Source organism: Pseudomicrostroma glucosiphilum, assembly GCF_003144135.1.
Source record: "Pseudomicrostroma glucosiphilum strain MCA 4718 unplaced genomic scaffold BCV69scaffold_13, whole genome shotgun sequence".
Lineage (NCBI taxonomy): Eukaryota > Fungi > Basidiomycota > Exobasidiomycetes > Microstromatales > Microstromataceae > Microstroma > Microstroma glucosiphilum.
In genome coordinates this window covers 168,005-182,159 of record NW_020289925.1, presented here as the reverse complement: position 1 = coordinate 182,159, position 14,155 = coordinate 168,005, and the positions used below count along the sequence as shown (strand labels likewise).

The 14,155-nt window shown below is 56.6% G+C and overlaps 6 protein-coding genes across 6 annotated transcripts; 3 read left to right on the top strand and 3 right to left on the bottom strand.

The window, feature by feature from the left end:
* Window positions 1–150: 150 nt before the first annotated feature.
* On the bottom strand, window positions 151–2,265 carry BCV69DRAFT_272833 (alcohol oxidase; the record flags this gene model as incomplete). The annotated part of the gene is made up of 3 exons (XM_025490988.1): window positions 1,984–2,265; window positions 441–1,908; window positions 151–354 (listed from the first exon to the last, which is right to left on the bottom strand). The coding sequence occupies exons 1-3, from the start codon at window positions 2,133–2,135 to the stop codon at window positions 151–153; spliced, it is 1,824 nt and encodes a 607-aa protein (XP_025346095.1). The 5' UTR covers window positions 2,136–2,265.
* A 995-nt stretch (window positions 2,266–3,260) lies between these two features.
* On the top strand, window positions 3,261–6,042 carry BCV69DRAFT_300724 (hypothetical protein; the record flags this gene model as incomplete). The annotated part of the gene is made up of 2 exons (XM_025494488.1): window positions 3,261–3,373; window positions 3,462–6,042. The coding sequence occupies 2 exons, from the start codon at window positions 3,261–3,263 to the stop codon at window positions 6,040–6,042; spliced, it is 2,694 nt and encodes an 897-aa protein (XP_025346094.1).
* Window positions 6,043–6,304: 262 nt separating this feature from the next.
* On the top strand, window positions 6,305–8,184 carry BCV69DRAFT_314133 (hypothetical protein). Its single transcript, XM_025495091.1, has 2 exons — window positions 6,305–6,615; window positions 6,721–8,184. Exons 1-2 carry the CDS (start codon window positions 6,458–6,460, stop codon window positions 8,063–8,065), a joined length of 1,503 nt encoding a protein of 500 aa, XP_025346093.1. The 5' UTR covers window positions 6,305–6,457; the 3' UTR covers window positions 8,066–8,184.
* On the bottom strand, window positions 8,118–10,938 carry BCV69DRAFT_284550 (NTF2-like protein). The gene is made up of 3 exons (XM_025493080.1): window positions 10,478–10,938; window positions 9,418–10,331; window positions 8,118–9,332 (listed from the first exon to the last, which is right to left on the bottom strand). The coding sequence occupies exons 1-3, from the start codon at window positions 10,727–10,729 to the stop codon at window positions 8,429–8,431; spliced, it is 2,070 nt and encodes a 689-aa protein (XP_025346092.1). The 5' UTR covers window positions 10,730–10,938; the 3' UTR covers window positions 8,118–8,428.
* Window positions 10,939–11,101: 163 nt separating this feature from the next.
* BCV69DRAFT_294936 (putative FRS2-phenylalanine--tRNA ligase beta chain, cytosolic) lies at window positions 11,102–13,047 on the top strand. Its single transcript, XM_025493892.1, has 3 exons — window positions 11,102–11,493; window positions 11,573–11,793; window positions 11,872–13,047. Exons 1-3 carry the CDS (start codon window positions 11,116–11,118, stop codon window positions 12,860–12,862), a joined length of 1,590 nt encoding a protein of 529 aa, XP_025346091.1. The 5' UTR covers window positions 11,102–11,115; the 3' UTR covers window positions 12,863–13,047.
* On the bottom strand, window positions 12,664–14,079 carry BCV69DRAFT_284548 (transcription initiation factor IID, TAF10 subunit). Its single transcript, XM_025493079.1, has 3 exons — window positions 13,545–14,079; window positions 13,378–13,442; window positions 12,664–13,297 (listed from the first exon to the last, which is right to left on the bottom strand). Exons 1-3 carry the CDS (start codon window positions 13,944–13,946, stop codon window positions 13,012–13,014), a joined length of 753 nt encoding a protein of 250 aa, XP_025346090.1. The 5' UTR covers window positions 13,947–14,079; the 3' UTR covers window positions 12,664–13,011.
* Window positions 14,080–14,155: the final 76 nt, after the last annotated feature.

Genomic DNA, 14,155 nt, shown 5'->3' with positions numbered 1-14,155 from the left:
AGAGTCAACAGCCTACAGACGATGAGCACCGCCTATCTTCGCACACACTTCGTCACATCGTCTTCAAATAGATTCGCTCGACACCGTCGCATTGGCGATTTCGCACAGCCTAATACTGATACAACAAGGTGCTCGCCGCGCTATCCTTCTTCAGTACTTTGCCGCGAGCTGGTGGTCTTCCAAGATCATAGCCGCTGCCTTCTCAGCGATAGCATACACAACGGCAACGATGTGCGATGAGGGCATCAGAGGCATGATGGATGCATCGACTACGCGCAGACCATCAACACCGTAGACTCGTAGGCGATCGTCGACGACCCCTCCTGCAGACTTGGGAGCCATGCTGCAAGTGCCCTATGAATGGAGATCAACGATTAGAGGTGGCAGAGATCAGCAAGTGACGCAATAAACTCAGCAGGCGGTCTTTACGGCCTGCTCACGATATGATGATACTCCGTCTGGGCGTAATCCTTCACAAACTCGTCGAAGTCCTCCTCGGAGTTGTACTTGGCCGGGTCAGGGTCTTGCCTCCGGACAATCAGATCCTTGAGGTGCCCCGACTCAACCACGGCGTCGCAGTTCTTCATGGCCTTGCTCATGATCTTCAGATCAGCTTTGACGCTGAAGTACCTCGGGTCAATAGCTGGCTTCTTGCTGTGGTCAGCAGACGTGATGTGAATGCTTCCTCGGGAGAAGGGCGACTGAAGGGCTGACAAGATAGAAAAGTAATTCTTGTTCTCCTTGGGAGCCGAGGCATGCGCAAAGAAGCCTGGAGCAAAAATGTACTCCATTCGAGGGATCGACTGATTGTCAAGCTGGGCCAAGACCTCTCGAACAGACTGCTTCTCCAGCTCATTTGCGTAATACCCGCTCTTGAGGTGGCCATCAACTTCTTTCCTCACCTCTTCGATTTCCTGGGGCGACATGTACTTCTGAAGAGGCAGGAAAGCGAATCCAGAGAAGGCGGATGCGAGGATACCGCGATCAACATCCTGCGAGTTGTAAGACTCCATGGCTTTGCTCGCAAAGTCAGGCTGGCGCAGATTGCACCATGTCTCAAATCCTTCCACGAGCTCGTAGCTAGAGCTACAGTAAAGGTGTTCCTGAAGATTTGCGCCTACACCAGGGAGCTCGACCTTAAGAACAACTCCGGCGCTCTTGAGGGCTTCAGTCGAGCCAATGCCAGATAGCTCGAGCAGGGCGGGCGAGTTGATGGAACCACCAGACAGGACGACTTCCTTTGCAGCATTGACAAAATACTCTTTGCCTCCGTGCATGTACTTGACACCGACAGCCTTGCCGTTCTCGAGAATGACCTGGGTAGCTTCTGCTCCGCAAAGGACCTTGAGATTTTCTCTGCCACGATTTGGCTCGTAGTGAGCGGAAGCTGAATAGCTGCGTCGGCCGGTCTTTGGGTCAAGAGTAGCTGGACTTGTCCAAACTCCTGAATTGTCTCCTCGCAAGCCATCAACGTTGTTGTTCAGACCCATCTCCTTGAGAGCAGAAGCCCAGCTCTGTTGTGGCTTTGTGAACCAGGCAGAGAAGGCGACTGAGACAGGTCCATCAGTGCCATGAGCATCCTCTTCCAGGCCGGCGAAGTTGTCCTTCTGCAGCTGTGAGCTGGGCGGGACGACGGTTGCTGAATGTCTAAAGTAGGGCAGCAGACCTTCCCAGTCCCAGCCCTTGTTGCCGAATTTTGCCCAGGCATCGAATTCGTGCTTGCTACCTCTTTGCCACACAAGAAAGTTGAGCGCACTCGAGCCGCCGAGGATTTTGCCTCTGGGCCAAGCGTACTCGCGATTGTTAGACTCGCTTTGTGGGACAGTCATCAGTTGCCAGTCATAGTCGGCGTCCATCAAGCTCTGCCCTATCAGAGCAGGGGTATTGATCTTGGGATCTTCCGGGCGCCTGGGAATCATCAAGCACGCTCTGATCAGCTTCGAGGACATCGGAGACTATTTTCTCGCCTCCGCAACTACGTACCAAAGACCAGCTTCGAGCACACCAACCGACAGAGAGGAAGACTTGGCAATGCGAGCTGCGAGGGCCAGTCCGGCTGTACCGCCTCCTACCACGACAAAGTCGAAGCTCTCAAAGTCTTGCGGGGTAACACCCGTATCTCGCGAGGTAGCCATGGTGAGTGAGAGCGGGGGAAGATGCTCAAGTTGGAGCTATGGTGTGCCAGATCAGAACTTGACGGGAAGTGGGGATATCTTCTTATATCGCCTTGGCAAGTGGGCGCTTTGTAACAAGGGAATCACGGTGAAAGCACACTTGGGGGATACCCCGGACCGCAAGATCGGGCCTTTAAATCTCGGCGTCGCGTCGCAGGGGCCATGTGTCATTGCATTCATCAGCCGGCTATTTCGGGTGAAATACAGAGAAAGAGATAGGGGCTACGACGTGTGAGAAGGTCACTCATGGGGCGCCGCTGCAGTCTGACGCTACAGGCGTCTGAGCACGGCATGTTGAAAGCAACTTGGCAGAATCTGTGACCACTCTCTGCTTCAGCCTCTTCGCGAAAGGGCGTGACCTCGCTGCCGGCGCGAGGCCTCCGGGTAAGCTTCTCCGCATCGATTCTGTCCTACCGTCATTGCCGGCCTTCAGCAAGCGCCAAGACCAATCTACGCACCCCGCACACCAGACTGGTCCCGGTTTCATTGGTCCAGCAGAGTCTCTCCCAGCTGATCTGCCACTGCACTGTAGTATCCCGCCGAATGACTTAGCGCCAGGACGACACGCGAAGTCACGGAGGGCAGCAACGGGTGTAGTGCAGGCACCTGCGAGATCAGCGGATGTGGGGCGGTACACGCCTTTTAAGGCAAGAGTGTGTGACACGAGCAGGTACTTGCGAGAGCGGGAAAGAGTAAGATGGGCCGCTCCCCCGACCGCACCAATTCTTGTTGCTTATCCATTCTCCGTTTTGCGAATTGAACGTAGGCGCAGGACACTCCTGGCTCGGCACTTGGTAGTGACCGATTTGTGGTTGTCCCGACTGACTCTCTCAATTATAGGAACGGCAGCTCACAGCTGCAGAAGAGGGGGACGGCGCCAGGCCTTGAAGATGGTCCTCTACGATCCAGCGAGTGCATATGGACGTGGCCGAGTTCTGTACGGAAGAAGGTGGCTTTTCTTCGCGCCTGTGCGCACTGGGCACTCCACTCATCTGCACCCTGGCCTACTTTCCTGGCATCGTTCCTTCCGATTCCTCTTTTGCCCGCTCAGCTCACATCTCCACTCGAGAGCTGCCAGAGCTCAGCATGGCCTCCCTCAAGGCCTACACCTACGGCCTCGTGCTGCTACTCGCCATCTACTGGGCTCACCAGGGATGGAAGACGCTCGTCGCAAAGGGCAGGCACGCCGCCTTCCGTCGGTCAGTATTCGTGCTCGTCGATTCCGTGTCTCACCTGTCGCCGCGCTTTCCAAGCATTCTGCTCACGCCCCACTTGTACCCCTACCAGTGACCAACGACGGAAAGCTGGAATCCCTGACTCGGACAATCGGCCTTTCTCCATTGCAGCCGCAGAAGCAGCTCAGAGCCGCCGCCGGCAGGAAGTCACCAAGACTCAGCCCAATGCCCGTGGCCAAGGGCAAAGCAGTGGTAGGCAGAATGCACAGTCATTTCGCAAAGCGCCATCGTCGCCCTTTCGCTCGACCAGCCTACTGCCCACAGAGTCTACAAGCTTTGGCGCTACAAGCTCCCAATCTGCCAACCATTCCGGCCTGCACCTGAGGCGCTCCTCTCCTGCCCTCTCACCATCCACTGCTCAGCGCGCCGCTATGCTAGCTCCAGGCCAGAGCTCAAGATACGATCCCGCTACCTACATTCCGGCAAGTCGCTTCTCACCCAAAGCTCAAGACACGTCGCTTCGACCGGTTGCCGGATCTAAGCGACCAGCAGGCAGAGCGCTAAGCGATGCAGGCAGCGAAGCAAGTACGCTGAGGCCGGAGAGGCGGTCTGCAAAGCATGTTCGCGAAGAAATACGCGACTCTAGCACAAGAGACAGTATTGAAGGATCGGAAATGGCTTGGGAGGCTAGCAATGGCTCTTCTGGCCATCGCGATGCGGGCCGCGGAAAGAAGAGGGGTGCTGAGGACGTCCGTGACCGAGGAGAAGAAGACAGCGTCTTTGCCGGGCGCGGGAACGGGAAGAAGGGACGTCAGTACGACGGAGATGATTCGATGGACGAAGACGACGACGATGATCGAACAGCTGAAGAAGCAAGCGAGGATGAGGACGAGAACGTACCATCTCCTTACGGGCGGTCCGCAGGCAAGCGAAAGCAGGACGAGGTCAGTGTTGGGACTGGCGCTGAGTCACAAGATGAAGAGGAAGACGATGTACCTCGGCGTAGAGGTGCCAAGCTGGCTCCGAAGAGTAGCAAGTCTCGAAAGATCGCTGCCAAAAAGGCTCCATCAGAGAGGACGCTTCGAGACGAGATGATGATGCTGGACGAGGACGATGTCGATGCAGAGGACTCTCTTCGATCCCAAAAGGCTCGAGTCACAGGCCTGGCCTCGAAAAGGGGCGGCCCCGGCTCTGTCAAGGAGGTACCAGACGATGAGCGCGAGGTTGGCGATGAGTGGGTCGACCCAGTGAACGGTCTCCAATGGAGAATGGATGAGGACGAAGTCTTGACGGAGGAAGAAGGGTCCGCAACAGGCCGTAAGAGGAGGGTCAAAGTGAGGCGAAGGGTCAAGAGGAGGCTGACTGTCAAGCGAGAGATGAGAAAAAAGTGGGACATGCCCTCAGACTCTACTCATCCTGACAGGGAAGAGCTGGTACCACACTACGTCCCTGCTTGGCTCTCCGAAGCCGAATTCGAGGATGCCAAACGGAGAGGTGAACTCGGCTTTCAAGTGGGCGAGGCTACGCCTGTCAGCCCTAGTCAAGCATCTGGGGGATCGAGGGCGTCTCCAGCAAGGTCGCCCAGGAATGTTGACCTCCTCTTCCATCAAGCGCCGAACCCTCGTCCTCTCTTCGGATCCCGCCTAAGCAGTCCTGCGCGTTCATCCCCTGCCCCGATGCTACGAGCCTCTGCCTCAAGCTCTTCTCTGAGTGGCAGTCTCTCGAAGAAACCAGGCGGTCGCATCTCTCTGGCCGGTGCATCAAGCGCTTCGACCGACTCGCCATTGCGAAGCCGAGTGCTTGACACGGCCGGCAAAAGGAGAAGGGAGGAAGAGCTACTGAGGAAGCTGAGGGAAAGCAACCAAGTGCAAGCTCCCCCAAGATCTGCGCCTCCAACCTCGGCTGGCCCGACATCAGGCTTTGGGCAGCCCGCCGCAGACAAAGCCCAGCCTGCTGTCACCTTCGCGCTACCGACGGGAGTGTCGGACGATGGAAAAGAGACGCACACCCAGCCTTCGGCTCAAGGCGCGCCAGCAAGCTCGCCCTTCTCTTTTGGACCGCCGGCTCCCAAGGCGAGCGAGAGTAAGTCTTCTCCTGCACCGTTCTCCTTTGGAGCCCCAAAGACTGCAGCGCCGCCGCCTGCCTCCGGAACATCAGGGACTGGTGCTAATGGAGCAGCCCCAGTCAGTTTTGGAGCTCCTTCCACTCAAGCACCTGCGCCGCCTGCATCTAGTGCAGAGGCCAGCAAGTCGTCTCCTGCTCCATTCAGCTTTGGTGCTCCTCCCACCAACGTACCATCTTCGCAATCAGCATCGACGCCCTTCTCATTTGGAGCGCCCAAGAAGGAAGACGGTGGCAGCAACACTGTCGCTAAACCAAGCGGTGGCTTCTCATTCGGGACGCCCTCTAGCGGGGGAGGAGCAAACGCACCAGCAGCAGCGCCTGCCCCATCTGTGCCTTCCTTCTCCTTCGGCGCCCCTTCGAGCACCGCCTCGGGTGCGTCCAAATCATCTACCCCCTTCTCTTTTGGCGCTCCCCCCAGCGGAGCTCCAGCATCTGCGCCAGACTCTGCGCAAGCACCTAAGCCGGCGTTCACATTTGGAGGAGGAGGCGCTGGAGGAAGTGGAGCTGCAGGACAAGCGGGAGGAGCGAGCAGTGGTGGTGGTTTCACATTCAGCTTTGGGAAGAAGTAGGACTTCAAGTGCAGAGGTCTAGGCTGAGCGGTGGCGGACTCGTAGCAATCCAATAGCATCCTTCTCTTGTCTTGACACTTGAGCCCTCACTGGGATCCAATATGACCATGATCTGATCTGCTGAGCTACAGTCTTCTGTGTCGAGGGCTTGCCGCGTGGGGCTCAGTTGGTCTCGGCTGTGCCTGCCGATTGATGCCTCTTTTTCCGATTCCGACATCTGCGCCTATCAGATCATCGGGCGCAGCGCCTTGCCCCCGAAATCCATTCACCTCTTCCCAACTCTTGGCTCAGCTTAAGCTCATGCTGCATTTACAATCGTTCCCAGTAGACATCTTTACATCTTCTCCTTCTTTCCTCGACCGGACATAGACCATCAATTGCTTTCTCATATCGCGACAGCTGATCAAGACGGGCAATGTTCTCCAAGCTGCAGAGCAAGATCAGCGGACTCTCTGTGAGCGGGGGATCTTCTGATGCGAAGAATGACGAGGCTGGGAAGCTACCCGCTCTAGATGCCAAGGTGGAGGAGGCGTTGAGGAAAGCGGGAGTACCGCTGATTAGCTGTCAAGCTTGGTGAGTGAACCTTTTGATCATGACAAGCGCAGGGGCGATACAGTGGTAGAGAATCTAAGCTGAACCCTCTCCCACGTCCCACCTCACTGGATATGTCGCCTCCAGCCCCGCACCTTGTGATCCTTCCCACCCAGAAGCAGACCCTTCTGAAATCTTCGACGCAAAACTCCTCTCTGCCTGGTCTAAACAAGAAATCGACTTTGACTCACCCATGTTCCCCTCCAATGGACCCTTTTTGCGGCATGTCCTGGTCAGCACAGGCAAGCGGGACTGGCCGCATGATATTGCCTCGGTGAAGGGGACTCTGGCTGAGCTGTATAGCAAGTGGGCGGAGGAAGAGCCGAAGACCTTGGCAAGAAATAGCGCCATGAATGGGAATGGGAATGGGAATGGGAGTGAGGCAGAGGCAGAAGCAGGTCCAACGTTGCCTGCGGGGTGCTGGAGGACCAGTCCTGGTGCGCCTGACAGGCCTAGCAGACTGCTCATTGGGAACAGCTCCCAAGTGAGCACCTCGCACCATTCTCATGGCCAGTCCGTCATGCTTCTACCGGACTACGAGGTCCTCTGCGATGTCCAGGACGCAACGGGCAGTACCGCCTCCTCCTCCTCTGCTGCCGAGACTGCAGCCCGGAACGCGTACGAAGCGTACGTCTCCCCTTCTGCTTCTTCAAACTCTTCCTCTTCTTCCGCCACCTCCAATTCCCCGACTGCCCTTCGTGCAGCCCGCAAAGATGGGGTGAGACGCTACGTCCTGCCCTACAAAGCCATCGTTGTCCTCTGCTCTCACAAGAAGCGCGATGCCCGCTGCGGGATCAGCGCACCGCTCCTTGCAGACGTCTTTAGGCGACATGCAGAAGCTGCTGGGTGGGAAGTGGACGAGAGGGGAGACGATGTAGGTCATCATCCCTCTTCCTCTGCCTCCAGAGAAGACGATGAGGAGAGCAGCCTTCAGTGGAGCGAAGAAGGGATAGTGACAAACCGCGGGTGGGGGTACGTTCACGACTCGCCCTCCCCAACAGGGCTCACTCCGGACGAGCAATCCCGTCTCTGGCGCAAGACCCTGCACGTCTCTTCTCCCTCCTCTCCCATCGCCTCAGGCAGCAATCTTCCCTCTCCGCCTGCCCCCACACTAGGCATCTTTCATACCTCCCACATCGGCAAGCACAAGTATGCTGGGAACGTCATGGTCTACCTACCCAACCGGGCTGGCGTGTGGTACGGACGTGTGGACCCCTTGGGTGGTGGAGCGGGCCAGGTGTGGGAGCAGACGATCCTGCAGGGGAGGGTCATCCCAGAGTTTCTTAGGCTGGGGATGAACCTTTGGCGAGGTGGAAATGGGGGGAGGGAGGAGGATCCTACCGAGGTGGTCACAGAGCAGGAGAGGGTGTCTGGGTCTACTGGCGAGATAAAGGCGGCTGCTGGGGAGCAGCCTGGAATTCTGCGGTGGTGATCACCTCACCTCACACGGCGGATCAGCTGCTCCATTTCAAGCTCTTTATCCGCCAAAAACAGCAACTATTCATAGACTGACATACTGTACTGTACAAACAAATCATATTGATGTCCCTTAAATCATCGCTTCTGTGAGCGAGAACAGGGGTGGGGGGAGCGAAAAGCGCCAAGTTGACCTCATAGGGGGCAATTGGGTAGTGAGAGTCGATGGGAAGATGCGGTGTCGAGATGGTGTAGGTAGCGAAGAAAGGATGAACAAAATACAAAAGAGGAGACAAAAGTGGGGGAAAGGGACCATACCGGCCTCCGCAATGTGTACGAAGGCCTGGCCAGTGGTAGGATACGGCCACAGCAGGATGGATCAAGGCGGCACGATTCCAGCGCTGAAAGCCTCGGCTGGGATAGTGCGAGCGGCCTTGAGGGACTGGAAGACTTGCATGGCTGGCTGTGCTTGCCATCCGTTCTCCTGCAGACACTGTACCGCGAAAGGGTATGTTAGGCCTGTTTCGTTGGCGAATTGCAGGGCCAGGGAATGCTGTTGCGCTTCTTGCGTATTGCTGGGCTGTGCGGACGGAGCGCCAGCTGGAGTGCCATTCGCTGCAGCCGGCGGAGCAGGGGCAGCCTGCCCAGCCTGTTGAGCGGCATCGTCGACTGGCAGAGAGCCCACTTTCCAGCCATCGATGCCAGAGTACTGCCGAACGGTCAATTGCTCTGCCAAGATCGTGCAAGGCCAGCCGGCTTTGGCAGCAGCCGATTCGGGACTCGAGGGTGCGACGATGAAGGTGCGGTCAAACGAGCGGACCCCATACGAAGGCCCTTCTGCGAACTCGCCCTTGACGCTGATGAAGAGGACTGCCTCTGGCTTCTCTAGCCTCTGAGTCTGTGTTCCGTCCTTGGTGCCAGCAAGTGCCCCGACCGCTGCGTTGGGCAAGATCCAGGAGTCGACTACGAATTTTGCAGGGTCGGTAACGGGGTGAGTTGTAGCCGGAATCTTCTTGATGGTAGCCATGATTGAAGCTGCGCCTACAGGTACTCCTTTGGAGCCGGATCGCGCTCCAATGCCCATGATGTTGTGGTCAACGAGCGATTTGTAGATCTGCCAATTGAGATCGCGCTGTCGAGGCATGTCGGAAGAGTGCAGATAGCCAGCTGACTTCGCTCGAGGAGTCGGTGCGCGGTTCAAGACGATGCTCCAGGTAGCGTTAGAAGCATAGACTGCTTGCAGCTCCTGTGACTCGCGAGCGGTATCGAAGAGTGTGAAGAATCTGGAGAGAAAATGAGGATATGGCGTTGGAAGTGGTGTCAATGGAAGATCCTTGCCGTCGAGAGCGTCTTTGCCGAATTACGTACTTGTGGAGGAAGCCTGGCACGATTCCGTTCGCAGCTTCGTCTCTAAAGCCTGCCTTGCTCTGCAAAGGGAACTGACGTGTAGGCGTATCTACTCCCAAAATCTGGTCTGACTTGCCCTTCCCAGAGGGCAATTGCGCAATTGCAGTTTCTTTCTGCGTCACCTGCACTCGATCCAAGAGGTTCAAAGTTGGGAACTTCGCTATCACCTCTGCCCTGTACCCCTCTTCATTCATTGCAGAGACAGCGTTAGTCTGCATCGGATTGCCGATCAAGATGATTTCTCGCAAGCTTTTCAACTTGGCTTTACTAGTCGAGGCAAACGTATTGAGATCCTTTGTCCACTTGAGATCGTTGCCCTCCAAGGACAAATTTTGCAGGTCTGGTAGATATTGCGGCAATTGCATGACAGGAGCCAATGATTTGAGATTGTTCTGTGCAAGTGAGACTGTGATGAGATCAGGGTAGATCTCCGATGCGAGCTTGAAGATCACTGTTCCTATATCCTTGTGAGCATTGGGTTGACCTGGTGCGGCTACTTTGGCGTCTTTGAGGATGGGATCCTCGGCCAGGTTTTCGAGGTTGAGGAATTTGGCTCCGCCGTTCCACCGGCTTGCGAGGAAGCGTTTGAGAAGTGCGACTGTGCTCTGAGTATTGAAGGCAGGAGCGGATTCATCTCCACCTCCTGGTACCCTGCCCGTCTTCTTGCCTTCTGGCGGACCAGTGGGCCTTCGCACTGGCGCTGCAGCGCCTCTGATGTTGAACGCCTGTCCTTTGACAGTAGGGTCTGCCGAAGAAGCAGTATTTGGCTTCCTAGCCAGCCTAGCAGCCAGAGGGTTGGCGCGGTCTCGTGCTTTCCTGGCAGAATTCTTGGACGCTACACTGCCACTGCTGTCGGTGTCTGCTTCGACTCTGGACTGAAACAGGGATTGACAACAGGCATTGAGAGGCGAGTCAGTATACGCCAGTACGGCCATAAGGCACGGCAGCTTGAGGAGAGGCTACTACGAGCTTGCCCAGCCTAATGTCAATTCCAACCAACCGGCAATTTTTGAATACTCACTGATCCTGCAGAAGCTCTTCCAGAATCTCTGGCGCCCCCCCTGGATGCACCCCTGCCCCGCAGACTACCACGCCTACTAGGCCCGGATGCACCTGCGCTCCTCATGCCCGTATCGTCATCCATCAAGCCTGCCCGCCGCAGAGCCGAATTGGCGAGATTCTTCTCGTTCCCTCCCCCACCGCCGTTTCTTGCCCCGCTGCTAGAGCCATTGACGTGAGCAGTGGCGGCGGCGTTGCTGATCCTGCCGAACATTGTCGCGTTGGGAAGGGATTGTACAATGGACGTGGGAGCTCTGAGCGCGTCGAACGGACGGTGTTCCAAGATCCAGACTTCGATCTACCGAAAGAGCGAAGGTGCTGTTGATGATCTCTATTGTACCGAGGACAGCGAGGGAAAGGAGGGATTGGCAGAACGAGAGGTGGTGGAGAGGAGGCAAAGGCAGACGACAATAGGACACAAAGGCAAAGACGGAAGCATCTCAAAGGCTCAGCCGCCGCCCACAGGCGCACGGCAAAAGGCGCACTTGGACTCCGCCGCGCAAAGCCTCCGACCAGAGCCAGAAGAAGTCGTACCGGTCACCATCACATCGACTGGACCAGCATATATCCACGCCCTCTCCCTTGACATCATCCCGTACCATGACAGTGTCGGCCCCGTCAGCATGGGACATCAACCCACCGGCAGAGTGGCTCTTGCGACAGGTCGACGCAGCAGGCTCTTCAGGAATCAAGGATTCGCGGGCTCTGGTCCACCCACCTCCAGCGCCCACCAATGCAGATGATGAACAGCAGGTAGACGAGTACCACAAGAGGAGAGCAGACTGGCAGCTCGCTCTTTTGGGTCATCTCAAGTCTCTAGAGGCAAAGGAGATGGTCACCTTCACCAGCCAGGATGAGCTCCTGTACACATTGACGAAGGAAGGTGGACAGATTGCCAGAGAGGGGTCGCAAGAGTACAGGGTGTGGGCTGCTCTCCCTGCCGGCGGAGAGCAGGGGAAGACTATGGATCAGCTCAAGGTGAGTGGAGAAGCTCCGCGAGGGGACTGTGAAGTCGAATGCTCAAGACCTCTTTGCTTCCCCTCTGGCGACCTCACAGCAAGAGCTAGGCGCTGATGTTCTCAAGATTGGTCAAGGAAAGGCCTTTGCAAAGAAGTGGGCAAGGAAAGACCCGACGTCACCAGGATCTCTGGCTAGGATGGCAGGAGTAGACAACGTCACAGATGAGACTGCCGATGATCTGCGTCAGGTCAGAGCGACAGGTTCACTAGACGAGAAGAAGGTCGCAGACCTAAAGAAGCGCAAGCTGGTCAACCAGAAGTGAGTGGGCGTCCAAAATGCAAATCTTCGTTGATGATTGGTCGAACCGTCGCTGACGTCCTTCTTCTCCACCTCCAGGAAGCTGCTTTGGTTCACAATCTCGAAGGGCCCCAATTTCAGCCTCACGATTGAGAAGCTGATCACCGATCTGTCATCAGATCTGCTACACTCGGGAGCTTGGAAGACAGCTCCTTTCAAGAAGTACAACTTCGATGCCGAGGCAGCTCTGCCGGCTACAGGAGCTCTGCATCCCCTACTCAAGGTTCGGGAAGAGTTTCGCAACATCTTCTTCGAAATGGGATTCACTGAGATGCCCACGAACCGATTTGTCGAGTCGAGCTTCTGGTGCTTCGACTCTCTGTATGTGCCTCAGCAGCATGCTGCTCGAGACGTGCAAGATACTTTCTTCATCAAGGATCCTCCCGCCGCCAAGCACATTCCAGAAGACTACCTCAAGCGCGTGACAGACGTGCATGAAGTAGGAGGCTACGGCTCGACTGGCTACCAATACAAGTTCAGCCGCGAGGTGACAGAAAAGCTGGTCCTGCGGACGCATACCACTGCCGTCTCCTCTGCCATGCTGTACGAGCTAGCCAATCAAAAGGGTGGCTTCAAACCCGCCAAGATGTTCTCCATCGACCGGGTCTTCCGAAATGAAGCCGTCGACGCAACGCATCTCGCCGAATTCCACCAAGTCGAGGGCGTCGTGGCCGACTACAACATCACCCTCGGAGACTTGATTGGATTCATGCAAATCTTCTTTGCAAAGATGGGCGTGACGGACCTGCGCTTCAAGCCGGCCTATAACCCTTACACTGAGCCCTCTCTGGAGATCTTCTCCTACCACAAGGGACTAGGCAAGTGGGTGGAGATTGGAAACAGTGGCATGTTTAGGCCGGAGATGTTGCGACCGATGGGTCTGCCGGAAGGAGTGAATGTTTTGGGTTGGGGACTCAGTCTAGAGAGGCCGACGATGATCCGGTATGGGATCAACAACATCAGGGATCTCGTTGGACACAAGATCTCAATTGAGAATGTCGAGAGGGCGCCTGCTGTGCGCTTCCCGTGAAACTGCCCGTAGGCTGCTGGGCAACGAAGCAGGTCAAGAGCACTAGAGGGACTTCGCTGGTCTGTAATGATACATTTTGCTTGCTTCCTCTTCCCTTCATCAACCAACGACATGTGTCATCGACTTTGCCTTCCTTCCGTCCCCTAACCTCACCGATAGCTATCCGCCCTCTTTGCATTCACACCATACTCTCCAAGCGCAGCCGTCAGATCATCCATCGTGAGGACCGTCTTAGACCGATCCACCCCGCCTGGCCCTCCTCCTCCTCCAGCACCACCTGACGCTGTACCCCCTGCCCCTCCTCCTCCAGGACCACTGGCTGCAGCTGCGGGCGGACGACCGGATGTGGCGTTTGAACGGATGCGAGAGTATTGATAGGCGTCTGAAACGATGTCTGATATGAATTTTTCGGCCGAGATGGAGAGGAGGCGATTACTATCGGCGTAGGTGGGCGGGAGAGGGGGAGGAGAATGTCAGGAGAGAAATTAGACTTCAAGCCATCGGACTTTACTCACAGTCTGGGGTCATGGCTCTCGAAGCCGGACCGTTGGAGGTAGTAATCTGTCACTTCTTCCGGAATCTGAGGGGAGCGACATTGGAGAGAGAGAGAGAGCACTACTTTAGCCTTCTTGTTCTCTGAATTCCACCAGTGTTCCCAGTGTATAGCACTCATTTCACTCACCACCGGCCTATACCCATCCAGCATGCCCAGCAGTTCCGCCAGGGACCGATCTTTCTTAGCCTCTTCTTCCTCGCGCTTCATCAATGGCTCCTGTTTCCTAGCAGCTCCTCCCGCGGTCCCCACTCCCGCACCTGCTGATGCACCTCTTGTCCTCCCCGAGCCTGAGCCCGAACCTGATGCAGAAGCGACAGCCGTACCCTCGACAGCAGCAGCAGCAGCGGTAGCAGTAGCAGCAGGAGGTGGAGCGCCTGCTGTTTGGGGATGGGGATGCGGATGTGGGGAAGGAGCAGAGGAGGAGGAGGAGGCGGAAGGGTCCAGAGGCGCCGCGTTGCTCATCTCTACATCGGCTCCGTGAGCATTGGAGATGCCATTTGTTTGAGGAGGGGCAGGAGAGGCAGACATGACTGCCAAGAAGAGGGGAGGGAGGATCAGACAGGCGTGTGAGGCTGACCGGCTAGGACTGATGTAGCAAGGAGGAAGCGACGTCTGGTCTAGAAGCATCATCACCTTGCGTCCTCTGGTCCGCACAAGTGATCACCTCGTCTCCCTTTCCGTCTCCCCGGCTTGGGCCCAGCCACCTCAGCCGCGCGCGGGCAGGAGGCAGACAACAT